General features: G+C 40.8%; 1 protein-coding gene across 1 annotated transcript in view; it reads right to left on the minus strand.

Annotated features, from left to right (window-relative positions):
* Window positions 1–5,367: 5,367 nt before the first annotated feature.
* The window catches only part of LOC148038875 (uncharacterized), a 33,008-nt gene continuing 11,736 nt past the window's right edge, over window positions 5,368–26,639 (minus strand). Inside the window, exon 4 of the mRNA XM_087675481.1 lies at window positions 5,368–5,850. Coding sequence (XP_087531607.1) covers window positions 5,764–5,850 — 87 coding nt within the window. The 3' untranslated portion in view covers window positions 5,368–5,763. The remainder of the gene's footprint in view (window positions 5,851–26,639) is intronic.

Raw genomic sequence — 26,639 nt, forward strand, 5'->3', positions numbered from 1 at the left:
CCTGACACGCCAGCCTGGTCATGCACGAAGGCTGTACCGTTTTTTTTTTTTTTTTTTGCTTCAAACTACGCAGGCAGGACAGTGGTGCCATCCTGATGAGCGCCGTTTTCAACTGCCATGACATAGACAAGGCGCCTCAAGCGGCGGTCACAGTTTCAAGTAGGGAGGGCACTACCTTCAACTAGGCGAGGCACTCGGCTTTGTGGCTCACAGGCTATGAACAGAGGCTGCATGTCTTATTTTGCACGTGTGAATGGAGGAAAAGTAAGCTCTTTATCGAATGGTGATCCTATGGTGGCTGTCATAAGGAAACCAAAAAAAAAAAAGTGCAATAATAGATTGTTGCCTTTCATAAGCACGCAACCATCTTTTATTTTATGGGGAGAACTCCTTTGATTCCCCATATTAGAGCATGGTTATGTCAATACTATTGAATGATAATATGTGAGATAGATGATTTAGGGCAAGTGCAGCCCCTCTTGTTGAAGAGATTTATGATGGTCCCATGGGTTTTTTTGAGATTCTCTTTTGCTCTTCGGATGCTCGGGCATGGATCATAGAGATATCCCTCTATTTCTAGATGGTCAATTGGTTCATGCTATTCCACAAAGACCCATGGATGAATTTCAGGATGTACTCAAGCAAGCATGCCTAATTTGGGTGGAAGTCATAAATTTTCCTTCACATCTTTGGTGTTGTCGTCCCCTTTATTGAGATTTCTTGGTCAAATTTTGGTGGATTCCCATTTGGCCTCCATGAATAGGAATACAGCTTGCATGCTTTGGAACACTAGAAAACCTCAACCCAATAAATTTTAGTTTAAGATTCTAGGGTTGCATGCATTGGTCTTTGAGCTAAAATCGAGAATGTTTGTAGCACATTGTTGAAGATGTGGCAAGTTGGGCCATTTTTGTCTCTAAATTAGTTCACAATCTAGAGATCTTACAGTGCGGTTTGGATTCTGAAGTGGATATGCGGGAGTTTGAACTCCAAGATGTATTATAGGAGCAAGTTCATATCCCCTGCCTCTTGGGTTGCATGCAAATGCTAATACTAATTCTCTTCAAGCTAGGCTAGTAGGTGAGTTGCATCTTGCCTATGAGGGCTAGGCATCAAAGGATGCTCCATGGGTTTCTATGGTTAAACACCGTGCTCAACAAGACTCATTCAATGATTGCGCAATCTGACACTAATAATATTGCACATACTTTTCAATGTAGGGGAAAAGCTTTTACCTCAACCTCAACAATCTCGTGTGCCGGCAACTAGAGTGGCAGCTCATGGTGCTTTTGGTTCTACGTTGAGACTAGATGCTTGTGGGAGATTGTTGCCTTCTCAAGATGCATTCTGTGCTTAGCAGCAACAATTCCCTCCCCATGCATCAATTGTTGGATTGTAGAAGGTAGATCTTGTAGATGTGATTAGCAATGACATGCGGAGATTGCAAACCACTAAATCAGTGGATGCAAAAGGGAAAGCAGCGATCTAATAGTTCTTCTCTCCTCAGTTCATCATGAGGCTCACATTATGAAATATTGAAGGGGTTTCATCGGCTAGCAAGCAGTATAGGCTATGGGGGATTGTTTTTGCAATTCATCAGGACATTTTCTATACATTAGAGCATAAGCAGCACTCATTGGCCGATTCCACCTATATTTATAAAAACTATACTATGTTCTTTAGTGGCCAGTGTCCTCATAAATCTAGAGTTATGTTGGTTGTGCAATCTTTATCAACACCTTCATTGGTCCATCAGGATGTTCAGGGAAGATTCTTGATCATGGGGATTATGTATGAGGGGGACGTATTGTGGTTGGTGGGTGTGTATCTCCTAATACAGCCCAAGAACATCATCAACTTTGGGAAGATTTGCAAATCCTTGTCCATGGCACATTAGGGCCTTCTTATGGGTGACTTTAATGTTTGTGTGTCTATGGATCAAGTAGCTTCGCTACACTCGGTTATGGATGGTCCTAAGCGTCAAGCATGGGATGCTATGGCTACCTTGGCTTTGCAATCGGACATGTAGTCACGATGAGTCAGGATTTACATACTAATATTTTCAACATCCAAAAACATGGGCCCGTCTGGGTAGAATGTACATTTGTCAAGGTGATTCTTTTTTTCCAACTGAGATTGACATGTGGATGAAGAAGCATCATGACCTTTCACATCATTACCCCTTGATTTTGGATATGACTCACCAGTATATGCCCTCAAGGCTCTACTTGCTCGCTTATATTTATGTTTTAATCAATCTTTTCTATTGAATGAACAACTAGTTTATTGGGTGCATACAACAGTTGACTGGTGAGTTTAGTACACAAGTTTTGTTTAGGGTTACTAATGCATTGCTTGTTTTGATGCCCAAGCTTTGTCCTAACAATACAATATTTAACATGCCTTCGCTTTTCGTGCTAAATTGCAGTATTTACATTCTTTGCTAGAATAGTAGATCAATATACAACAAGCTAGGGATAACTCTAATGACTTGGTCACATGTTCTGAATCGCTAAAATGCAAAGCTCAAGCCCTTCAAGAGAAAGACAGTATACATTTTTGCCTTGTTTGGATGCTTTGCATGATAATAATTGTCAAACTCTTTAGTTTTTTACTCGTCTATGTTAGAAACATGCTCGACTAAATATTGTGCAGTTGATGAATGTGCAAGGTGATATGATTGTTGAGCCCACATCTATTATTCATATGTGCCTTGCATACTATAAATTATTGTTGAGTCTACAAGTTCTTTTCAATTATGTTTATTTTGCTAATAGATACATTTGTGATTTGGTTCAAAATCAAGTTACGCTAGAATGGTGGAACTTGATGGAGACATATTACAAATAAGTGGAGGAAATGTTGATTCATTTACCACATAGGATAAGCCCAAATTGAGATGGCCTCCTTGATGAGTTATACTCGATCAATGTGCAACAACTTAAGGACCCATTAACTTGCCTTTGCCAACATGTGTGGAGATCTAAATGATTCCTTTGAATTGAAAATTTGATGTCATTCACTACTATCCGAAGTTCCTTCTCCACACATTTTAAAATAGTGGAGGCCCATTTTTGTTAAGGGTTCCTTGTATAAAATGTCTTCTTAAGTCATTCCCAACAAATTGTAAAGAGTAGTTCCACAATTGATGCATTCACGTCAATATGGTTTCATTAAGGGATGAAACATCATGCATAATATTTTAAATGTTCAAATGGGAATTGATTATGCCAAAGCCTCTAGCCAACAAGTGATTGTGATCCAATTGGATATTTAAAAGGGTTTCAATCATGTCAACCAATCTTTCATACAGCAATTGCTATTTACCATGGGCTTTGGTCCCCACATGAGTTCTGTCATTGATACCATCATCCAGGATGTAATGGCACATGATGCACTTAGCGAGGGAGTCATATATGAAACTGCTTTATCACCTTCTATTCGTTAAGGATGCCCTCTCAATACTTTGTTTGCATTGGTCACTCATCCCATGCTCTCTTTCTTGAATAGGTTTGATAGGGAGATTGTTGGTTTCTCTCTCCCTAGTGGTGCCCAACTTTTGGGTCAACCTTTGGCAAATGATTCTTTTATATTTCCTAAGGATGATCGAACTAATGTCAATCAAGCGATGACTATTTGGAGTCTATTTGATTTGGCTTCCAACCTTCACTTCAATGCTTAAAAATCTACATTAATCTCTTGCACGAAGTGATTTGCAAAAATTGGGTTGGCAAGGAGCTATTGTTTCTAAAGGAGATATTACCCAATATTTGGGATATCCCATTGGTATGGATATCTCTCGTCCAATATTGCTTGATTATGCTTCCAAATCCATGAGATTTATATATTGAAAATCTCAAGATGCTCTTCATGTCAACCCAAAGTGCCTCAATCCATCATGATTAGTATGGTATCTTATCTTTTACCCCCTACTTCCCTAAACTAACATGTCCCTTTTAAAATTGGTACAACCCATCCACTTTATGTTATGGAAAGAGAAAGGCAATCATTTTAAGTCGAATATCTTGGTATCATATTACTACTCCAAATTAGTTATGGTCTCTTATCTTTTACCCCCTACTTCCCTAAACTAACATGTCCCTTTTAAAATTGGTACAACCCATCCACTTTATGTTATGGAAAAAGAAAGGCAATCATTTTAGGTCAGATATCTTGGTATCATATTACTACTCCAAAATGGTTGGAAGGAGCTGCTCTATTGGATGTCAATCTTCATTTGAAAGCTTTGAGAATGGCACTTTTACAAGCGCTTTAATTGCAATCATTCTTGGACTTATGTTGCAAAATTATTTATCAAGGAGACTTAACATCCCCAACGATTGCACAGCTATCCACACATCTTGGTAGCATGTGTTGAATTCTACACAACCTCTTCAAACATCACAATCATTTCTTCTAAACCATCTCATTGCTATTGGCAAGACATTCTTTTGTTTACAATTTGACATCCTCACCTCCAAAAGGAGGCTAATTCCTTACAAGTAAAAGGGTTTGCTTGATTGGCCAAATAAAGGATTCTAGAGAATTTTAATTAAATGGCAAGATTGGGACTACAAAGGGTACAAGATGCTATCACTTATAGGCAAGCCCATCTTTACTCTTTCCGTCGCATACACCAATACTTTCGAGTGCTTAGAGGCTATAGCCAACTAGATTGGGACTACAAATGATACAAGATGCTATCATGGGCAATCCCATCTTATTCTTTCTATCGCATACGCCAATAGTTTCGAGTTCCTAGAGGCTATAGCCAAATCTAATCAACCCTATAAGATCGACTTTTAAAGGTATAATCCATTGCCTACTTTTCAATCTACTTCACCTTGGCAAGATCGAATATTTTAAGAAACCTCATATTTGTGAAACCTAATGAATTTTTGAAAAGGTGGTCTCATCGGATCTACCACAAGATTTCAACGAACTTGGTCCTCCCTGATGTGGACGCTCCTTGGCTGGTTATATTTCACTCTACTCCAATTGTGCTATCTGCAAGATTTTCGTATGCTATGTTTTGGTAGCTTTTGGCTTGGCTTGTGATTCACAAGATTTTCATGGTTGCCTAGAAGGCCTAAGAGTTTTTGCTTATGTAGCAAGTTGTTTTGATAATCTGATATTTCCATAAATTAATATACATTTATACTCAAAAAAAAAGGAGTTCTCAACTACCTATTATGAGAGAGAGAGAGGTCTCAACTAGGCCAATCATAACCATGGGATTAAATGAATGCTACCTGCAATCACATCCTATGGCAGCACCAGGTGCAGATGTATAACAAACGTTTCTAGGTTTTGCTAAAAGCAATAATAACAAAGGACTAGTCAACAAGGTTCGCATGTAAAGCATAAGTTCTGCCAAGCAATAATAACAGAGGACTAATCAATAGCAAGGCCTTCCTTAACAATCATTGTCCAACCATGACAAGTGTGCTCTGACTTATCAAAATCATCAGCTTTAAAATTGAATCAATTCCTGTCTGTACTTGGGCCTTTCCCCTGGAAAGGTACCTTGAAATATGACAGCTAATCTACTATATTGCTTCTTTTGTTTCAATGTGAAAATCTGTGATTGATATACATACAAGAAATAATGAGAAATCGTGGACATTTCCCACTGCACCCATCTGAAATTACTCAGCTTACTAAATGACCCAGATGGGACTGAGAGTTCTCCACGTTAAACTGTGCAGCTTCGTGGTGTTGCATCTTTCCCAGGGATACCTGATGTCTGGTGTCTTGTGTGTCTCAAGCAGGGCACTCAACCTTCTTCAGACATGCCATATACGTGAAATAGATTGTCCATACAAAAGAGAATGAGTTGCTGACCAGTGGCTGCATAGTTCACACAAAATAGTTAATACAACGTTATGGAAAAGATCATGCATTAATCATAGCAACTAAAAGATCTAAACAATTCTAAGCAAACAATAGAGGATGGAACTGCTAGATCATGGAAACAAACACAGTTGGATAATCTCATTCTTCTTTCAATATAACCTATTCAGGTAAGTAACGAAAGACAGTGGTAACCTATTCAGGTAAGTAATGAAAGACAGTGGCAACTAATTGAAAATGCAAAGAGACCACAATTAACACCCTAATTTCCTCATAGTTCTTACTAAATAGAACCAGGCCAAGCAAATATATTGCAGCAAATACCATTTGACGAGTGAGCTACCCTCCATACATTTGTGGGATGTAGCTTTGCAAAATTTTAGCTGGCAAACATAAAATACTGACTTTGACAGACAATAGCTAACAACAGCCTGCTTCAGGCCTTAGAGGGCCATCCACAACCCGTAAATGTGAACCTCTAATCCTGGAATGCTGAAGCCTCGTGGCTGCTCAACATAAATCTCCTCCTCAAGATCAAAGAAGATCATAGCATATCTCTGTGTCTGTCCCAAATGTCTCTCAATAGCATACATGACCATCTTGTCAAAAATCCCTCTGGAACATATGTGGCCATGGGTTCCCCGCTTTTGGCCAAATTGCCAAAGTGTCCCCTCATGTGAGCTCATGACTAGGAACCAAACCCACTCTCCGTCAATGAAACAGCCCATCATGAACCTGGATGTCAATCCTAGCTCCAAGATTTGAACCTGCCAAACCTTAATCAATGTGTTAGGGAAGTCCCTCTTTGGATCCTCTGCATCTATATACATGTATAGATGAGGTGCAGCTGCCCTATCTCACCACCCTTTCACACTCCCTCTCTGGCACTGGAGAGTTGTGAGGGATCTCATCATCACCACTACTAGAAAGCAGTTGAGAGAGGGGGGCTTGATCCCTTCCCACGATTCGAAGAAGCTGATCCTTTCCGCGCCTAGGACTTCACCTTGGCCAAAGGATCGGAGTCTAAGTCTAAGGCAGATGATGACTCGTCGTTGTTGAGAGTGGCTATTGAAAAGCGTGAAGATCTTCAACGGTAGAAGATTGCAAGTGAGTTAAGCAACAGAGAGAGAGTACGATATGATTTTTGGGTGTACCAACAAATGTGTTAATACACAAAGAATAAAATGTATTCATACTTAGGGCACGTAAGGATGCATTCACATATACAATATAATAACACACATGTACGATACACAAAGGTGAATAAAGGACCTTTATATCCCAACAACCTCCCACTTAAAGGTCTGAAGTGAACCTTTAACCAACTCCCACTAGTCGTATCCAATGCTCATGCTGAGCCTTGCTTAGACTTTTAATAAGAACATTTGCAAGGTTGTCTTGTGATTTGATCTTGGTCAATGTGATTAGACCATCTTTCGGAATCTGTCTGATAAAGTGATATTGCACATTTATATGTTTTGTGCGTGAATGATACATGGCATTCTTAGCCAAATGCACAGCACTTTGGCTATCACATCTGAACACTGGAGTACTCATAGACATGCCAAGATCCTTTGCAAGTCTGCTCAACCATATAGCTTTCTTAGAAGCTTCAGTAGCTCATATGTATTCAGCTTCAATAGTACTCAGTGCTACGATGTTCTGCAACCTGGAGCACCAAGAAACAGCCCCACCAGTAACTTTTATTCCGTGGGCATTCTCACATATGCATCTTCTGTCTTGGCCAGGCCCATTGTCCAGCACCATCTCCAATGGCTAAGCACACAATCCCAAACCACTGGCATTCTATTCTTCAGTTCCCATTCAATCCGATCCCAAGGCTCAAACAAACCATTAGTCCAATTTGTCTCAATGGCTGCCTCTTCTGGCCATGCAAAGATCCCGACTTAATCCAAGAGAACTCTAGGGGTAAAAAGCAACAACAACTAAAGAAAAGAAAAATAAAACATTTATATAAGTAAATAAGGAAAGCAACTGCAAAAAGTATCACCACCTGGTAACACACTACTTGCCCACAAGAAGCAAACTCAAACCATATTTGCCCCAACTTATTGATATGCCCATCCATGATAGGACACTCAAATGGTAACATGTAGCAAAGCTACACTTCCGATGTGAGTTTATGAGAGATGTGAACTTTATATAGATTCTTGAGTTTAGTCTACACTCATGATGTAGTAGAAATATCATTTACATGAACCAACAAGCTGTCAATGCAATTAAGGCAAAAGAATTTCAAGGCTCTAGCATTGACCATGTCCCACAAATCAACCAAATCCTGCAAATCACCATCGTTAGGTGTAGGTACCATGCAAGGAATAGATCAAGAGACGAATATCCTGTTAAAAATGCTTGAACAAAGATAGAGAAACTAGAGTGTACAACAAACATATAGCGAATAGTAGTAAAACACAAGATGAGAACTCAAAAGGTATCAGAGTACAGCAAATGCAAAAGTGTATGGACTAGACGGAAAGATAAAGAACATGAGGGAGAGTAAAGGGACAGGAAAACACAAAAACCTGCAGTCAATGAATGCTAAAATGAAGAGGGCAAATGTACAAGGGTTGTCAATATATCTCCTTGAGCTAGATATTCAATCATACCAGCACCAGAAAATAGAGAACTATAGCATGTCTCTATGTCCATCATCAATGTCTTGCAATAGCATACAAGACCGTCCTATCAAAAATGCCTCTAAACATATGTGACCATGGAGGGGCCTTTGGCCAAACTACCAAAGTATCCCCCCATGTGAGCGCAAGACTAGGAGCCAAGCCCGCTCTCTACTATCAAATAACCAACTCATCATGAACCAACTCCAAGATCTTAACCTACCAAACTTTGGCTAATGCATCAAGGACATCTCTTTCTAGAGCATGTGCACCTGTATACCTATATAGATGAGGTTCACTCACACCATCTCACCACCCTCTCACACTCCCTCTCTAGCATCGAAGAGTCATGAGGGATGACCACATCACATTGCAACAAAGAAAGGGGCAGCCAAGTCATTTCCTCGATCTGAAGAAGCGGATCCCTTCCGCACCTTAGACTTCTCCTTAGTCGGAGGATCAGAGTCTAAGTCTGAGAAAGCGGATGACTCATCGAAGGAGACTGCATCCTACTTCTTCTTCTTCTCCTTCTTCCATGAGGCTACTAACTCCTTACAATCCTTTCACAAATGGCCCTTCTTCCCATGGTGATAACACTAGGCCTTTAACTTCTTCTTCTTGTCGCCCCTCTCTAAGCTGCAAGAGCCTCACCAAAACCTCCAAAATGACACAAGCCTCCCCTACAAACACAAAGATGCCTCATGCTAAAGCAACATTGAGAACATATGTGTGAAGCTCAAGTGTAAATGATATTTGCACTCTCAAAGCATTTGCAACTCCATCAAACTCTGAGAGGAGTTTGTAGAGTAACATTCCCACATGATGGGCCTCTGGAAGGGCAAACATATGTCGAAGCTAAATCTGTACCTATGTAACACGGAGTAAAATGGTTGGATAGTGTCCTTAGGCTCAAACTTCATCTGTTGAAGCTGTTTATAAAGAATCATTGCACATATGGTGAAGGATGTCTCATACAAAATCTAAAGCTTCAACCATACTTTGAGGGATGTCCTACAAGAGATAACTGCCGGTAAAACTCCTTTAAAAATACATCAAAGAATAGCAAAATAGGCACACACATCATCCATATCCTATGTAAGTACAACCTCCTCATGGTTGTCCTCATCAAACTCTTCAAGAAGTGAAAAAGAACACTAAGGACGCAGAATAACCGCTTCTACATAAACCAAGCTTTCATAACAGCACTCCATGTTAGATAGTCAGATCCATGTAACTTATCATCTATAGAAGTGCATGGAGGAGCCATATGGAGAGGATAAGAAGAGAAGATAGAAAAGAAAAGGGATACAAAGAGAGAGAGTATAGCCATACCAACAGCACAGACTGCACCAAAAAAGAGTTCACATGCAGGATCCATAAGCGGATCACAAAAACACAATGCTGTCAATACCAAAATCTACAAGAAAAACAATCGAAATGATGTCACCTAACAGTAAAGAAGTGTCAGATGCTGAAAATGCAATAAGACTTGGTAGAAATCAGCAAGCGATAACAATACAAGAGCTATCAAATAGGAATCAGATGGAAATCAACATGATGGGCAGCAACAAACAATCACCTAATCAGCAAATGAAAGGTGAAGACCTAAAATCAGTAAAAAAACTGGTAACAAGAACCTATATCCTACAATTTGATACCATGTCAAAAGTGGATGTACGAATGGAAGCATAAACAAGTGCTAAAATAAGCTATTGAACACAAGACAAAAGAGAAAGAAAGAGAGAACGCTAGAAAGAAGAGAACTCAAAGGAATGCTCAAGAAATGGAATCCATATACCAAGCACGAGACAGTCACGTACAACAGTGAGTCATTGGCTGCGTGGGCATTGGCACCGGCTCCTCTCTCCAACAAGAAGTCCACTTGCTGAATGATGACAATAATTGAATAGGAGGAGGAGGAGCTCCACTATAAATAGGTAATAAATATACCAAATACAGCAGCTGATCGGCCAGCATTAAATGCTGGCCAACTAGCATAAAATGCCTAAAATACTACAAATAAATCATAACAATAATGCCCAAAATAAAGATAATGTACCTAGCCTTGACAAGCATGCACAAACATACACATGAGCTGACAATCCTGCTAACACCTACATAGACTTCACATAAGCCAATGCAAATGCATAAAGTATACAAGGGATTATGCAAGGTGTGATGGCTCATGCTCAAATAGAATGCTATACAATGGTGACACTAGTACAATGCCCTAATGTGGGAATTATTCACTTCCCAAGAGTCCTTTTACAAGTATGATCATTAAGGTAATGTGGATAATGATACGAGTACATGTGAAAATGAAGTAATGAGAACCAAAATCCTATAAAGCACCAACAAAAGTAGTCACCCCCTCTTCCCATCATGTCAATGTCGAAGGGGAGGAAAAATCAATGCCAATCCACATAAGAAGATACTAGAGGATCAAGCAATTGATCAATTTGGTCAATATGTCAACGAAGTTATCAAATGAAGGAACAAACTCTAGGTGAATGGTGCCTAGCGCCACACACTCTCAAGTACAATGGTAATGGACCCCGACATGCTTCATCTTTGGGCTGATAATAGGGTTACAAGCAAGTGCTATGGCACCCTAACTATCACAAAAAATGGCTATCTCCATCTTGCATGGAAAGTGTAATGTTGCCAATAAGCTACCTAAGTAGATGGCCACAATGGTACCATCATATAAAAAACTGACATGCAAGGTCTTGGGCTGCATAGAGGAGCTGTCCAACAGAAAATGCAGCAACAGCACTGCAAACAGATGAAACACAGCCATCAACACTATAGAGAGTAAAATACAGCTCCGCAACTACAAACAATGACCCTTTGGGCAGGGCAGCATGAAAAGGCACATTCATCAAGCCTAGGTGGAGCTGTAAACAGCCTACGAACAGTAAGGAATTAGTGATGACCAGCTGAGTGATACAGCCTGACATATGAAAACACAGATTCCAGCAGGTTGAAGGGCTTAGTGTTAGCATTGTACATATCCTGGTCGTATGGGCGACTTATTTGAGTGAATTGCATTTTTGAGTGGGTGGCACATTTTAGACTGGCCTGCCTACTGATAGACCACATCTCCTCCATCTCATTGGATCCTTGTTGGTTTTTCACTTTGGGCCTTATATGCCTCCTTCAAATCAATGATGTAAGTGCCAAACCTAACCTCTTCTAGCTAGTCTCATGTGGACCTTGCGTTGAGCATATCATGTAAAAGGAATGCTCCAACCTCGCCTCCGGATGCAAGGCATCTTGGCATTGATGTTACTGTGAAAGCAATTGAAACTTTCTTTTATTAGCTAGCTTTGAGACATGATGTGGATGACTTTTGTGCGCCAATGCTTTGTAAGTAAAAAGGTTAAAGTTTGACCAACACAAGGCACCAAGTTTATTGCAACCCTTGCCAATTCCTAATAGACCATGGGAGAGTATAGCCATGGATTTGATCTTTTATATTCTAGGGAAACCTACAAGGAATGATGGCATATGGGCCATTATTTACAGGTTTAGCAAACATACTCATTTCATTCCGATGAGGCTACATGTAGCCCACAATGTCAGTGAGGATCAGTCTGATGATGATGACAGCACCGGAGATGGAGAAAGATGATGAAGCCAAAGTGTGCACCTGCCAAGGAAGAAGGAAGATGATGATATAAATGTTTGCCAAGTGGGGAATGCCTATAAACAGCCACAAAACCCCTAAACTAGTCTATTGAAATCTAAAAATACAATAAATGCTGGCCGACCGGCATTTAATGCTGATCGTGGCATAATAAATGCTTAGAAAATGCTAGATGGCCACCAAAAAATCTGACTGGCAAGGACAATGTCCAACACGTGTGGACAACCTGGGAAATGCAAAAACTGCTCATGGAAAATACACTAGAACCCGAAAATGAAAGAAATGCACCCAAATAGCCACTCTAGAATGAGTAGCCTCCCCCATCAAAACACATGACAGACCTATCAGAGCTCCAAAAGTCCTTGTCTGGCTCAAATTGAGGCTCACAAGCAGGAGATGACAAGGCATGACAAACATGACTACTAACACCCCCTCTCACATCCTGGATGTGACTAAAGGTCAAGGAAGTAACAGATCCTAGGTTAGCAAGAGAAATGCCAATGTCAAACAAGTCTGTCGATGAAAACTGCCGATGAAGAAGCTCCTCACGATCCTGGGAAGCCCCCTCTAAAAATTAGGGACCAAGAAATCCACAACCACATCACCGAGATCATCTCTCTCTGAAAGGGATGGGGGGTACGTGAGAACCACCGAAGTAGAGGATAGGGGATGTGAAGAGACATGTGGAAGATATGTGCACACACGAAAACACGTGTAGAAATAAACAACTACCTCAAAGGACCATGTATAAGAGAAGGGGAATGGAGCCTGTAAAGCTTGCTCTCCTACCAATCTATCACGATAACAACCCTTGTAGTAGACTCCTCAATACAAACAGCATGCTCGATGAAGAAAACCTAGGTACTTAGCCTAGTAAGGCCATAAACTAAGAGGAGTGGAAAGCCCAAGTCCGAAACATAAAGGACCCATGAAAGAAAGTTCGACGCATGGTCAGGAAATAAAGGCGAAGTGCAACACCACAAATAGGCACCGATACAATGTCACCAACGTTGATTGAACCCTTGAAAGGGCATAGCTCCTATAACAAATCACCTTGTGGAGTCGTACGAGTAGAAGCTCCACTATCAACCAACCAAGGCCTCTCAGAAGATGAGGCAGCCATTGAAGAAGGCTCCTCCAAGTCAACAATATGAAGGAACATTGACTCATGGGTAACTGCTAGAGTAGAGGTAGAAGGCTCAACCATTTTAGCTCATTCTTCACTCCCGGACGAAGATGAGGATACTTCTTTCAGCATTTCTTCTTTGGATGTGTCCCCTTCCAACAGTTTAGGCATTTAGACTTCTTCAAGTCGAAGTCAGAGCCTAAAGAACTCTCAGGTCTTTTAGACTTTGACTTCCCTTTCTTCTTTCCCCCTCCCGAACCTGCAACAAAAGCTTTGGTGGAGATGGATCCATTGGCTACCTCATTGGTGCACTCATTATGCTCCAAAACAAGCAGAGCAAGCTCCTCCCACAGAAGCTTCTCACGAGTCTTGATGTAGGAAGGCTGGTGTAGAAGACATCAAGCCAAGAAGATGGCAGCTGAGTCAAAAGAATCATAGCCATGTCCTCTGAAGAGATCATCTTGCCACAGGACACAAGCTCATTCCTCATGTCCTCCAACTTATTGACATAATCCTTCATGGAAAGAGAATTATCAATAATGAGCATTCGTAATTTCTTCTCAAGAGTAATCCAAGGTGAAATGTCTTCTGATGGTACAAAAAAACAAGCTTTATCCACACTTCATTTGCTTGCTGCAACCTACGCAAATACACTAGCACTAAATCTTGTAAGCTCATAAAGAGAAAAGATTGGGATCTAGAGTGAAGCCAATCCCATAGGGCTACACAATCCATCAATGATCCAATGGTGGGATCCTCCACTGGACGAGAAATAGGGTGGTAACAAAACTCCCTCCCAAAGATTGAAGGTATCAAGGATACACTCCACTTTACATGACCAAGGCAAGTAGTTAAAACCATCAAGCCGGTCTTCTTTGGGCAAAGAATAAAGTACGAGCACCTGTATCGAGGGTGCCATGAATGGCATATAAAGGCTAGCAAAACAAGATTTTTGTGAAACATGGAGAGAACCGAGAAGAGAGGGATCCCATACAAACGAGCTAGGAAACCTCCATTCGTCGCATAAACTAGCACAAAAATCTCTCCATCTCTTTTGTTGCCTACCACCAAGAGGCTAGCACCTGCACAAAAAACTATCGCCCATAGCAAAAAGCTATCGCCTACAAAAAGATGCAAACACTTGCACCAAGAAACAAATACTTCCAAAATGCAAATTTGTGTTTTGGGCAAAATGCAAAAGTTGATGCCGCCTGATTCAGAAAAGCTATCGCTTGGTCACTAGAGATTGTCGCCTAGCTGCCTGGGGGTGAAAGCACGCAATGGACCACCTATTCTGGCTATAAACACAATAAACGTAGGCTGAAATCTCCATTTTGGAAATCTTGACTACTCCTCTGGGATGGAAACTTGCTATTCTGCAAAAAATATCTAGACTATATCTTCACTTAACCAATGATACCATGTGAGAGTGCCCAACGGAAGAGAAACATTAACGCAAAGAGAAGCAGAAAGAGAGAGAGAGAGAGAGAGAGAGAGAGAGAGAGAACAAAACCCCTAAACTCGCCTACTAAAATTTGGAAATGCCATAAATACTGGCTGACCAGCATCTAATGCTCGTCGTGGCATAGTAAATGCCTAGAAAATGCCAAGTGGCCACAAAAAAATCCAACTAGCAAGGGCAATGTCCGACAAATGTGGACAGCTTGGAAAATGCAAAAACTACTCGTGGAAAACACACTGGAACCTCACAAACAAAAGAAATTCACCCAAATAGCCACTCTAGAATGAGTAGTGTTTCCCATCAAAACACATGACACCCTATTAAAGCTCCAAAAGTCCTCGTCTGACTCAGACTGAGTCTCTTTTGGAAAGGCATCCTAGCGTAGGAATCCTAGCACAGGAGATGACAAGGCATGACAAACATGACTTCTAACACAAGAATCCTAGCATGATGAGTCCCTTTTGGAGAGGCATTTTTGAGAATATGGATACAATTCTAAAACTCTCATCTTCTTTCATCTCCATACAGATGGGCAATCTGAAGAGGCAAATGCTATTATCTTACATCTTTTGAAATGTTATGTATCTAAGGATAAGACCAAATGGGAACAATTTTTACCTCTTGTAGAATATGCATGTGACAACACAACGCATAGTTCCACAAGCAAGGCACTGTTTGAGATTGTAAAAACAAAGGGAAGGGAGAAAGCCCTGCCCATTTTGCATATCACAGATAAGATCTTTAAGGCCAACAAGTATGTTGAGTATGGATGAAGCTTTTGCTAAGTGAAGATAGCTCTCTAAAAGACTCAAAAAAAGCAAAAGAAAGCAACTAACCATCACCGTAATGTTGAGCTAAAAATGCATTAGATTGACTTAAACAACCCCAAAACATGCTTAATTAAAGAAACCCCTTAAAAAGAAACATGATCCTAGAAGTTATTATGTCCCACATGCAAAACCCTAATTTGGGTGTCCCAAACTTTCTATAAATATGCATACAACCCTCTCCCTCAATCTCATTTTTGTAGGTTTCAAGAGCTATATCTCTACTGCCTACACCCCATTCACGGAGGACATTGCAGTTAGTGCTTCCACCAACCATCTACTACCATCCAATGCTTGATTTCAATCTTCCAGATGTGTTTGCAGCTGTCATCAAGTTCCAAAAGCTGTCGCCTATGATTGGGTGTTGCTGCCTACACTTCACAGCTGTCGCCATCAATTGGTTGTTGTAACCATCAGTTGGCAACTGTTGCCATCATCTTCTCTCTCCTTTGGATGATGGGTTTTGGGTTTCTGGCTGCCACCCTAACATTCTCTCATTTGCATCTAACAATTGTGCAAATTTTCCCTCTCCTACACTACCGTCTGCATCAAATCCAACCTTCCTTGGCTGCGTTTGCCGGTGTTCGACACTCGAAGACCACCTTTGCTACAATTTGGGATCCATTCGAAATACAACACAATCTACAGCTCATAACCTCTACCTTAATCCCAACGATATGAGTGTTCGAGGTTCAATATTCACTGCATAGTGTGTTTGTTGCAAGAGCACCGTATATTCATTATCCATTCACTTTATTATTCATTGTGTGTCAAGATTGTGGGAGAGAAGAAAAGAGTCTCACTTGAAGCTTTCTTGCTTGCACAATGGGGGAATACACACAGAGGTGGAGGTTGAAAACAGTTTTCCTCTTAATAGTTGTGTAAGCCAAAAAGAACTCTTATACAAAGAAATAGAAGAACCCTATAAATGGGTCTCAAACCAAACTCAACTAACTAAGGTGGCATACTAACTGAGCCAAGAACTAGAGTAGATAAGGATAGCTGTCATGTAGCTATTATTCATGGGCGATGTACCAACCGCATCTACAGCTGACAAGTCGGTGACATAAATACACAACGGTCACCCTGGTGTATCACGAGTGGAGCTCGATATCTCAACACTCCCCCTCGAGCTCAATCCCAATTCCTGCATACCAAGCAGGTCTCTGAACTTGCGCAGCTTCTCCGCGCCCAATGCTTTCGTGAATATGTCAGCTACCTGATCCTCTGTACTGACATAAACTAGATCAATAAGACCTAGTAAAACCCTCTCTCGCACATAGTGATAATGCACCTCAATGTGCTTTGTTCTAGCATGATAGACTGGGTTATTTGCCAAGTGTATACTACTCATGTTGTCACAACAAATGACAACTGGCCCATCTGTAGACTGATACATATCATAAAGTAGCTTATGCAACCAAGCTGCCTCACATGCAGCCATTGCTGCACCCCTGTACTCAGCCTCTGTGCTCGACAAGCCAACTATAGGCTGTTTCTTGCTGCTCTAAGTGACTGCAGCACTCCCAAAAGAGAACACATATCCACTGGTAGATCGTCTATCAGAAATACTACCAGCCCAATCAGCATCAGTGTATCCATGCAGCTGTATCTGAACCCCAGTCTCATAAAATAGTCCATACTGCAATGTGGACTTCACATACCTGAGTATGCGTCTAGCCGCATCCAAATGTGGTTTCCTTGGAGCCTGCATAAACTGACTTACCAACCCAACAGCATAGCTCAAATCTGGCCTGGTAATAGTCATATAAATCAAACTTCCTACTATGCGTCTGTACATAGTAGGGTCTTCTAAAAGCTCACCTGCATCTGTGCTCAGCTTCACATTCTGCTCCAAAGGAACTGAAATAGGCTTACAGCCTGTCATTCCATATTTGGACAGCATGTCCAATCCATACTGCCTCTGCAAGAGTTGTATCCCACTTGGTGATCTAATCACCTCAATGCCCAAAAAATAACGCAGCTCTCCCAAATCCTTCATCTCAAACTTCTGCTTCAATAGCATTTTCACATGAAGGATATCTTCATCACTGTCACCTGTCATAATCAAATCATCAACATAAATGACAAGTAGCATAATATCTTTCTCTGTTTTTCTCACATAAAGTGAGAAATCTGCCTTGGAAATCTGAAAGCCAATAGTGACAAGATACTGTCCTATCTTGTCAGACCATGCTCTAGGTGCTTGCTTCAAGCCATACAAGGCTTTCTTCAACCTGCAAACAAACTCAGGATGAACAGCATGCACATAACCTGGTGGCTGCTCCATATAGACCTCTTCTTGCAAATCACCATGCAAGAAGGCATTCTTTACATCCATCTGATGTAAAGACCATCCCTCTGATACAGCCATAGCAATGACTGCTCTTACGGTTGTCATCCTTGCAACCGGACTGAATGTTTCTTTATAGTCAATGCCATATATTTGTGCATACCCCTTGACTACTAATCTTGCCTTGTATCTGTTCACAGAACCATCTGCATTGTGCTTCACCTTATAAACCCACTTACAACCAATTGCATTTTTACCTTTAGGCAAAGGTACCAATTCCCATGTAGCATTTGCTTCCAACGCATCTATTTCTTCATCCATGGCTTTCTCCCATTTTTCTTTTCCCATGGCTTCCTCAAAAGAAGTGGATTCTAGTTCCTGTATCACTTTAACCATATATGCATAGTGAATGGCTGTAAATCCATCATATTTCAGCCTCTCCATAGAATACCTAGCTCTCGTAGACCTGCGCAAAGTAGGTTCACTCCCAGGAGCTCTCAAAACATCCCTGGTCTTCCTTACTCCAGGTGTAACAATAGAAGGAATACCCAACTCATCATCAATGCTCTGTTCTGAGCCACTGGATTCACCATCCACATAAGAGTGACCTGCATTCACATCAAACATGGGCTAATCAACCTTCTCTTTTCCTTTTCGTGATACCTGCATACCACTATCTGCATTGCTTTGAGAAGATTCTCCTGATCTCAATCTGTCTGTCCATGGCGAAGAATGTGAACCACTGCTAGAGGACGCTCCAGGTCCACTAATATTTTGTGACTGCTGCTGTGAATTCTGTGCAGCATTACCATTTTGTGCATATACATCATCAATCACATTTACTGGTTTATACCAGCTACTCATCTCATCAAAAACATCTCTGCTCACTATAAACTTACAAGTAGAAGGGTTATAGCATCTATACCCTTTTCGCTGCAGAGAGTAACCAATTAAGATGCACTTCTCAGCTTTTGGATCCAACTTGAATCTTAACTCATCTGGCACATGTACATAGACAATGCAACCAAAAATTTTCAAATGAAAAATATCTGGTTTCCTACCAATATACCTCTTCTCTGGAGTCATTCCATATATTGCTGCAGTGGGAGTCCTGTTCATTATGTAGACTGCTGTAGCAACTGCTTCAACCCAATAAAAATCTGGCAAGTCTTTTTTATTGAGCATGACACGAGATACCTCTCCAATATACCTGTTTTTCCTTTCTGCAATTCCATTTTGTTGTGGGATATGACTGTATGAATATTACTGCTTTATACCATACTCTTGCAAGAACCTTGCAAACTCATTTGAGAGGTACTCTCCCCCTCCATCCGACCTTAGGCATTTTATCTGCAGGCCTGTTTCTTTTTCAACTATAGCTTTAAGAGTTTTGAAATGCCCAAAAACTTCACTTTTCTTTTTCATAAAATACACCCAAACTTTTATGCTATAGTCATCAATAAAAGTGACAAAATAATGACAGCCTCCAAGAGATGCAGCTTTAGTAGTCCACACATCAGAGTGGATTAATTCCAATGGCTTCTCACTCTCTTGAACATGTCTAGGAAATGGTTTCCTTGCCTGTTTTCCAAACTGACAGGCTTCACATACCTTATACATTTCTGCAACCTTGAATTTAGGCAATCCTGCAACAGTGTTTTGGGCCTGCATTGATTTAAGTCGCTGTATATTAACATGACCAATGCGTTTATGCCAGATATCAATATCTGCAACTACACCGGTCCCATGTGCAAACATTGCTGCACTCAATTCAGGCATGTCTGCATCCAATGTAAACATTCTACCCTTCTTCTTTCCTTTTGCTATCAAGCGACCTTTATTTTTCATATCCTCAACAAAGCATCCATGAGGATTAAATCTGACCTGCAAGCCCTGCTCAACCATTTGACCAACCGAAACCAGATTCTTGGTGATATTCGGGACATGAAATACATCGGACAGGTATTTCTTTTTCCCATCCTACATAGACAAAGGAATTTTTCCAATCTGCACAATAGGATGTGCAGTATCATCACCAGTCTCCACAAATCCTGGTTTTTCCATTTTCCTTGCATCCTCCATCCATTTTGCATGACCTGTCATGTGGTTTGATGCACCTGAGTCAACATACCACACATCGTTGATTTCTTCTGCACTTGTCACAAAATTGTTCAGGTGTTGCACCATAAACAAATGTTCATTTCTGTCATCACCCTGTCTACTAGAAGATGCATAATTTCCTTATTGCAGTTTTTCATTCATAATGTCATTCTGCTTTTTATAGCAGTCTTTAGCCATATGACCCATTTTACCACAGTAGTAGCATTCAACATTACTGTTTGCATTTTGGCCTCTTTGCCATCCACCACAACCTCTTTGGCTCCCCCTGCCTCTAGAGTTACCACGTCCTCCTCCATAGGACTGGTTTTCTTGAGTTTGCTGCATATTCTGATTTCCACCACGGCCTCCAAATCGGCCTCCTCTACCTCTGCCTCTACCCCTTCCAGCATTTGAGTAGAAGACAGCTTCTTTTGAAGTTCCTCCTGAAGAAGATGCACCACCATTTCTCTGCTCCTTAGAAATTAGAAGAGCAATCAGCTCCTCAAAATCAGGAAATCTTTCACGAACTGAAATGGATGTCCGAAACTGTGCATAATCCTTTCCTAGACCATTCAAGGTCACAGAAACTAAATTATCATCTTCCACTAGCGACCCAATGGAAGCAAGTGCATCTGCGATCTTCTTCACCTTCATGTGATAGTCATTGATGCTCATATTTTCTCTTTGCACATTATGCAACTCTTGCTTGAGCTGCATTTTCCTCGCTTGCGTATTTGTGCTATACATTTTTAACAGAGTATCCCATGCCTCCTTTGGCGTACTTGCATCCTGAATATGCACAATCATAGTCTGAAATGCTGATAGACAGCCAGTACATAACTTTTATGGCTCTCTCATGCCATGCTTTGAATGTCTACATTTGCTGTTGATTAGGAACATCAGGAAGAACTGATTCTTCTTCATTTCCTGCAACAAATTCCCAATATCCTTTTCCCATAAGAAAATTCGTCATTCTAAACTTCCACGCCTAGAAGTTGTTCTTGTCAAGCTTTTCAGTGACAATCTGTGAAAGAGAATCAGACGCCATTACAGAATACTGCAAAAAATTCTGTCATTGCAAAAAACACAGCTTCACCCTCACAAGGGGAAATCTGCAAAACTGGCGAAAGTGGTATTTGACCACACAGTCACTTCCTAGTAACGATTTTACATAAACAGGAACCAAGGATGATTCTGAAACTCCCAATGTCTCTGCGCACAAGCATACGATGCAATTTCTACAGTAACTTTTCACCGATCTGTAGAACAGTGGTCGCACAGCATAAAATAAGGTCTTTTCCTGAGTGCGTACAAAAAACTTCCGCCTCCAAAACAGGCCCCGAAATGGCCTCAAATCAAAAAAACAAGGTCGCCAAGAGCTAAAGCCCTCTCCCGCAACATATACTGCCCTCTTGCTTCACCGCGAAGGGCGTCTCAATCTGAGACAATGCACTCTTGCAATTTCCGACTGTGCTACCTACAGAGATCTGCTCCCAAAACAGAAAATGAAAGCAACACTGCTCCTCTTACCAGAACACTACGAGCTTGGCTTGCTTTCTTGAGCTCCTTACCACGAACAAGGCTCTGATACCATGTCAAGATTGTGGGAGAGAAGAAAGGAGTCTCACTTGTAGCTTTCTTGCTTGCACAATGGGGAAATACACACAGAGGTGGAGGCTGAAAACAGTTTTCCTCTTAATAGTTGTGTAAGCCAAAAAGAACTCTTGTACAAAGAAATAGAATAACCCTATAAATGGGTCTCAAACCAAACTCAACTAACTAAGGTAGCATACTAACTGAGCCACAAACTAGAGTAGATAAGGATAGCTGTCATGTAGCTATTATTCATGGGCGATGTACCAACCGCATCTACAACTGACAAGTCGGTGACATAAATACACAACGGTCACCCTGGCGTATCACGAGTGGAGCTCGATATCTCAACATTGTGTTCATTGTCTTTGAGTTACCCTAACCCTAACTATATTCTAAATTTATCAATTTGGGTTTTTTCATACGATTGGTTTCATGCTTTGTGCATTTAGAGTATTTCTTCGCATGATATCCAAGCTAGATACTCTCTGAGAAACCTTGGCCTTTGATTGGAAAGCTCATTCACGAAAGCAAAAACAATAAAAGAGTTAGATGACTTCGAACGCATTCACAACACCACTCCAATCTCCACAACAACCAAGCATGGACAAAAACGATCAAGAGTGGGCCTCCCAGCATTCTCCTATCCGATTTGACATGGAGGGAAAACCATCGGACTACCATGGAGTCGACAAACCATATCAAATTTCTACCACTAAGTATGATCTCATCTTTATGCATAGGGCTCAACAAGAGGTTGAAGGTAAGCCTTAATTTTCTCCTTTAGATTTGGCACAAAGAACTAATGATATTCCAAGTCCTTCAAAATCTCCACTATGGATCAACCATCCACAAGTGAAACCTGACTCGAATTACATATTACTTCCACAGTACCACTTTTCTCCAATGCCAAGTACAAACCCTACTATTTCAGATTCTATGCCAATTGATCATGTATTTTATGTTGGATAAGGAGACGCTCATCAAGAAGGGACTCTTCAAAATAAGCTTTGGTTTGTGACTAATGAGAAAGACAAGTATTTCTTCATGAACTCAAAACTAGGTAAGAAGCTATCAGAAGAGCTTGTAAGTATTACTACCCTTTCTTTTCCTTCAAATGATTTTATTTCTCATGGTCAATATAGAGTAGATGCATCTTCATCTAGTGCATTCAACGAACAAAAGGAATCTACGATGTTTTCCACAACAACATCCATTACAAATCCATTTAGGCTCCCACCCATCCCTCCCTCATCTTCCACTGCATCTTCCTTCCCACTTCCATTAAATGCACCTCATTATCCAACAATACACACCACACCAAGGGGTTTTGCACCTTTAGGCACAACCTTTAGGACCTCTACATACCCATTTCCGGGTGGTGTACCTCTGACAGAGTCTCAACCTCCCACACACACTTTTGAGCTATTTCTCCAAAAGTACATCCCAAACATACTCGAGTGTGGATCGTTTGGTATTACAGTTTGCCTTTATGGCATTACCTATAGTGCCCCAGCCAACATTTGGACAAGGCTATCGTGTCCCTGTGCCTCCACCTACACCTATGGTATCACATGGACATGTGTCCATTTCGGTACCTCCACAGCAATCAACACTCATTGAACATTAGCAACCTATTTTTGTCTATCTACCTTTACCCCCTCCTCCTTATCCACCACCACCATCTTATCCTCCACCTTATTCCATCTATCCATCTTCCCAAACACCTCATGGTCCTAATTCCTCATCCACCAAGCATACATTTGATAACAAGACTTGTTTGAATGGATCAAACTACACCACTTGCTCATATTTGATGAGACATGTCTTAGACTCTTAGAACCTATGGGATTTAGTGCAAGGGTGTTGGAAACCCAACCTGATACCGCACTCATTCCATAAGAGGTCGTCCGCTCGTGGAAGGCTCGTAACACATCCACTATTGTTGAGCTTAATGTAGGGCTTGTTGCCTAGGTTCGCACTCAGTTTGAGCATTTTGACTTAACAGCCCAACGTTGGGCACACTTGAGTGGCCACTGTGTAGCTCGGGATAGGACCCGTCTCATCAATTTAGATCATGAGCTCCAAAATTTTAAAATCACAAACAAGGATAACTTGAAAGTCAAGTTGGCTGAGTATGGCGTCTCCTCGTTGAGTTCTCAACCACTGAGGCTCCTAAGTCCTCCGACAATCAGCTTACCATGTTCCTTAACAAGCTACCACAAAAACATTTCCATTTTGTGCAACAAGTGATTTCACAACCTTAGATGCCCACATTTATGAGTCTAAGTAACTACGCACGATTATTCAATGAATTTCATAACACATCCTTAATAGAGGGGGCTCTTGTTGCATCTTCTCAAAGGAGGCAACAGAGCAAGGACACAAAACTCAAATCAAAATCAAAATCAAAATAGAGCTAGTGAATCCCAAGAAAATAATAAATCCACACTTAAGCCAAGATGGTAGAATGTACCCAAAAAGAATTGGTATTGTCAACATTGTCAAAAGGCTAGCCATTATGACGATGAGTGTCAATCTAAGGCAAGAGGCACATAAGTCCAAATTCATGAATTAGACCCCCGCACCCTAGTTGGGTCACCCCCAACAAGGGAAACAGGGTAGTGGCAACCCTCAATAGGAACAGTGAAGAGGCCAAACCCACACTGCCACTAGTCCATCATCACAATTAACAAACTACTCACTCCGAAGGGTTTATCTAATTGATTTGCAAAGGCCCACATCATCTCCTTAGAGACATTAAATACGCGTCTTGTTCGCATCTACGAGTTGCCTCCTAATGAGGTGTCCGCAAAGGCCCACTTGTCACAACCAAGCACATCAGTACCTGTTTGGCTTGTAAACAGTGAAACTACACATCACATGACTCCTAGAGCGGACATTTTTATTTCCCGAGCTCTTGCAAAGCCAAGAGTGTCCATGTAGAAAACAACTCCTCAGTCAAGACTCAAGCCCAAGATCAAGTCAATTTTCCCACTAACCTGGGTCACAATCTCACTTCGTTGCATGATGTCTATCATGTCCCTCAACTTGGGGTGAACTTGTTGTCTATTTAGTAGTTTTGCCAATCGGGGCGAGCAATTTTCTTCATAGTGACCACAACCAAGCTCCTAGACTCTCAAACTAGTTTAGTGATTACTCACGGCACAGCACAACCTAATGGCCTTTACCACATAACCATAATTTGGAGTTCCATAACTTCCAGGCTTTAGCCACCACATGGAAGCCTATGGACTCTAAGCATCTTTAACATTTTTGCTTAGCACGTCTTGGCTACAACTCTCTTTATGAGTTGTCGCATCAAGGGATGGTTGAGGGCCTTCCACGCCTAAAATTATTTCTAGAGGCTCGTAAAGCATGTCAACTAGGTAAGCAACATCATACATTCTTTCCTCAACAGTCTATCACTTAAGCAATGGAACCCCTTAGGCTCATTCATATAGATCTTTGAGGTCCCACATCCACCGTCCATAACCAGATTGGTCATCGTATAGATACTATGAGGAGTGATCCTAGTGGCAAGTTTACCTCCCATAAGCTTTCTAAGTTTCTTTAGGAGCAAGGCACTGCACGCTAGCTCTTCTTTACCAACTCCCCTATATAAAATTGAGTCATAGAGTGTAGAAACTAGACTATCCTAAATATGCCACGCTCTGCGTTGTTTGCAACAAAGCTCCCTAAGCGCTTTTGGGTCAAGGCTATTAACACTTCAATATACATCCTCAACCAATGCCCGACAACAATGGTTCCTAAAAAGACATTGTAACTAGCATTCTTTGGCTCTCAACCTATTATCTCACTTCACAATTTTTTGATAGTTGTGCTTATATACACACTCCTAACGGCAAGATAGGAAAGCTCATCCCTCGAGCAAATCTCCTAATTCACCACCTGATCCCTAAACCCCAACTAGCATAATTTATCACTACTTTTACCTTTGATACCTACTACATCCTCAACATCCTTAACCTGTTACCATGAAATAAGTGCCAAATGCATCACATGTGTCTAAACAACCTACATATTTAATTAACAACGTAATCAAATGTTATCAACAAGATTAAAGCATCTCAAAATTTCATGTCCTCATGACAAGCCAACATGTATAACGTTGGTGTAAAAACACTCTAGCTCCAATTGCATGAAAATTTTTCTTATTGAATTTGTTGTAAGTTGAATTAAGTATTTACAAAAATGTGGCCTCCTACCCTTTAGACCTTTGAAGACCAATTTCAAATGTCATGAGGACATGTATTTTTGAAACCTCACTTAACATGTGGATTAATTTTTAATCATATGATTAAATAAATGTTGCACATGTAAGGTGCAACTAGGATTAAAGTAAATTTACAAGCCCAAGACCCGAAAAAATCACGAGATGTTAATGACAAAAGTTCCTATAAGTTATGTCACATAAGTACTTGGTGGTATTTGATACGAGTTGTTGATCTAGGTCATCCATTTGGTCATAAGTGTCAATTGGTGACACTAGAGAAGTAGCCTTTAATGGTACCTAATGTCAATCTGATGATCAAAGATGACGCAGAGACACTCGGAAATGAAAGTTGCCTAGCCAATTTAATTATTGGCCAATCAAATTATTTTTCAAGGTACCGAAATGATTATTAGACTAATTTTCAATATTTAAATATTAAAAATGATATTTAATTATGAAAAATGCTAGAAAAACCGTTTGGAAAAACTGCTACTTGTCAAAAATGCCCATGCAGGACTAAAAAATGTCTTTAAAGGCTGGACAAAGGTATTTTTATAAATTCAACCTGCAAGAGAAAGGGAGAAGAGGCTGTTGTTTTAATTTGCAGCCATTGGAGGACCTTCTAATCTATCAAGGGCAGGAGAAGACCAATCAAGGACAAGAGACAGCATCTACAAGCTGTTGAGACAAGGCAGCAACATAAATGATTGATTTTCTTCAGTTCTTTGCATCTACAAGCTATTGCAGTAGGGCAACAGCTACGTTTGACTGATTTTCAATCATTATTCACAACAAAACTCTGAATTTTCTCTCTCTACAACTTTTCCTCTCATCTCCTGGTCATTTCACAACCTTGCTTTGAA

The sequence above is a fragment of the Lygodium microphyllum genome, chromosome 3, assembly GCF_053477565.2.
Source record: "Lygodium microphyllum isolate KBCC chromosome 3, Lygodium_microphyllum_v1.1.10, whole genome shotgun sequence".
NCBI lineage: Eukaryota > Viridiplantae > Streptophyta > Polypodiopsida > Schizaeales > Lygodiaceae > Lygodium > Lygodium microphyllum.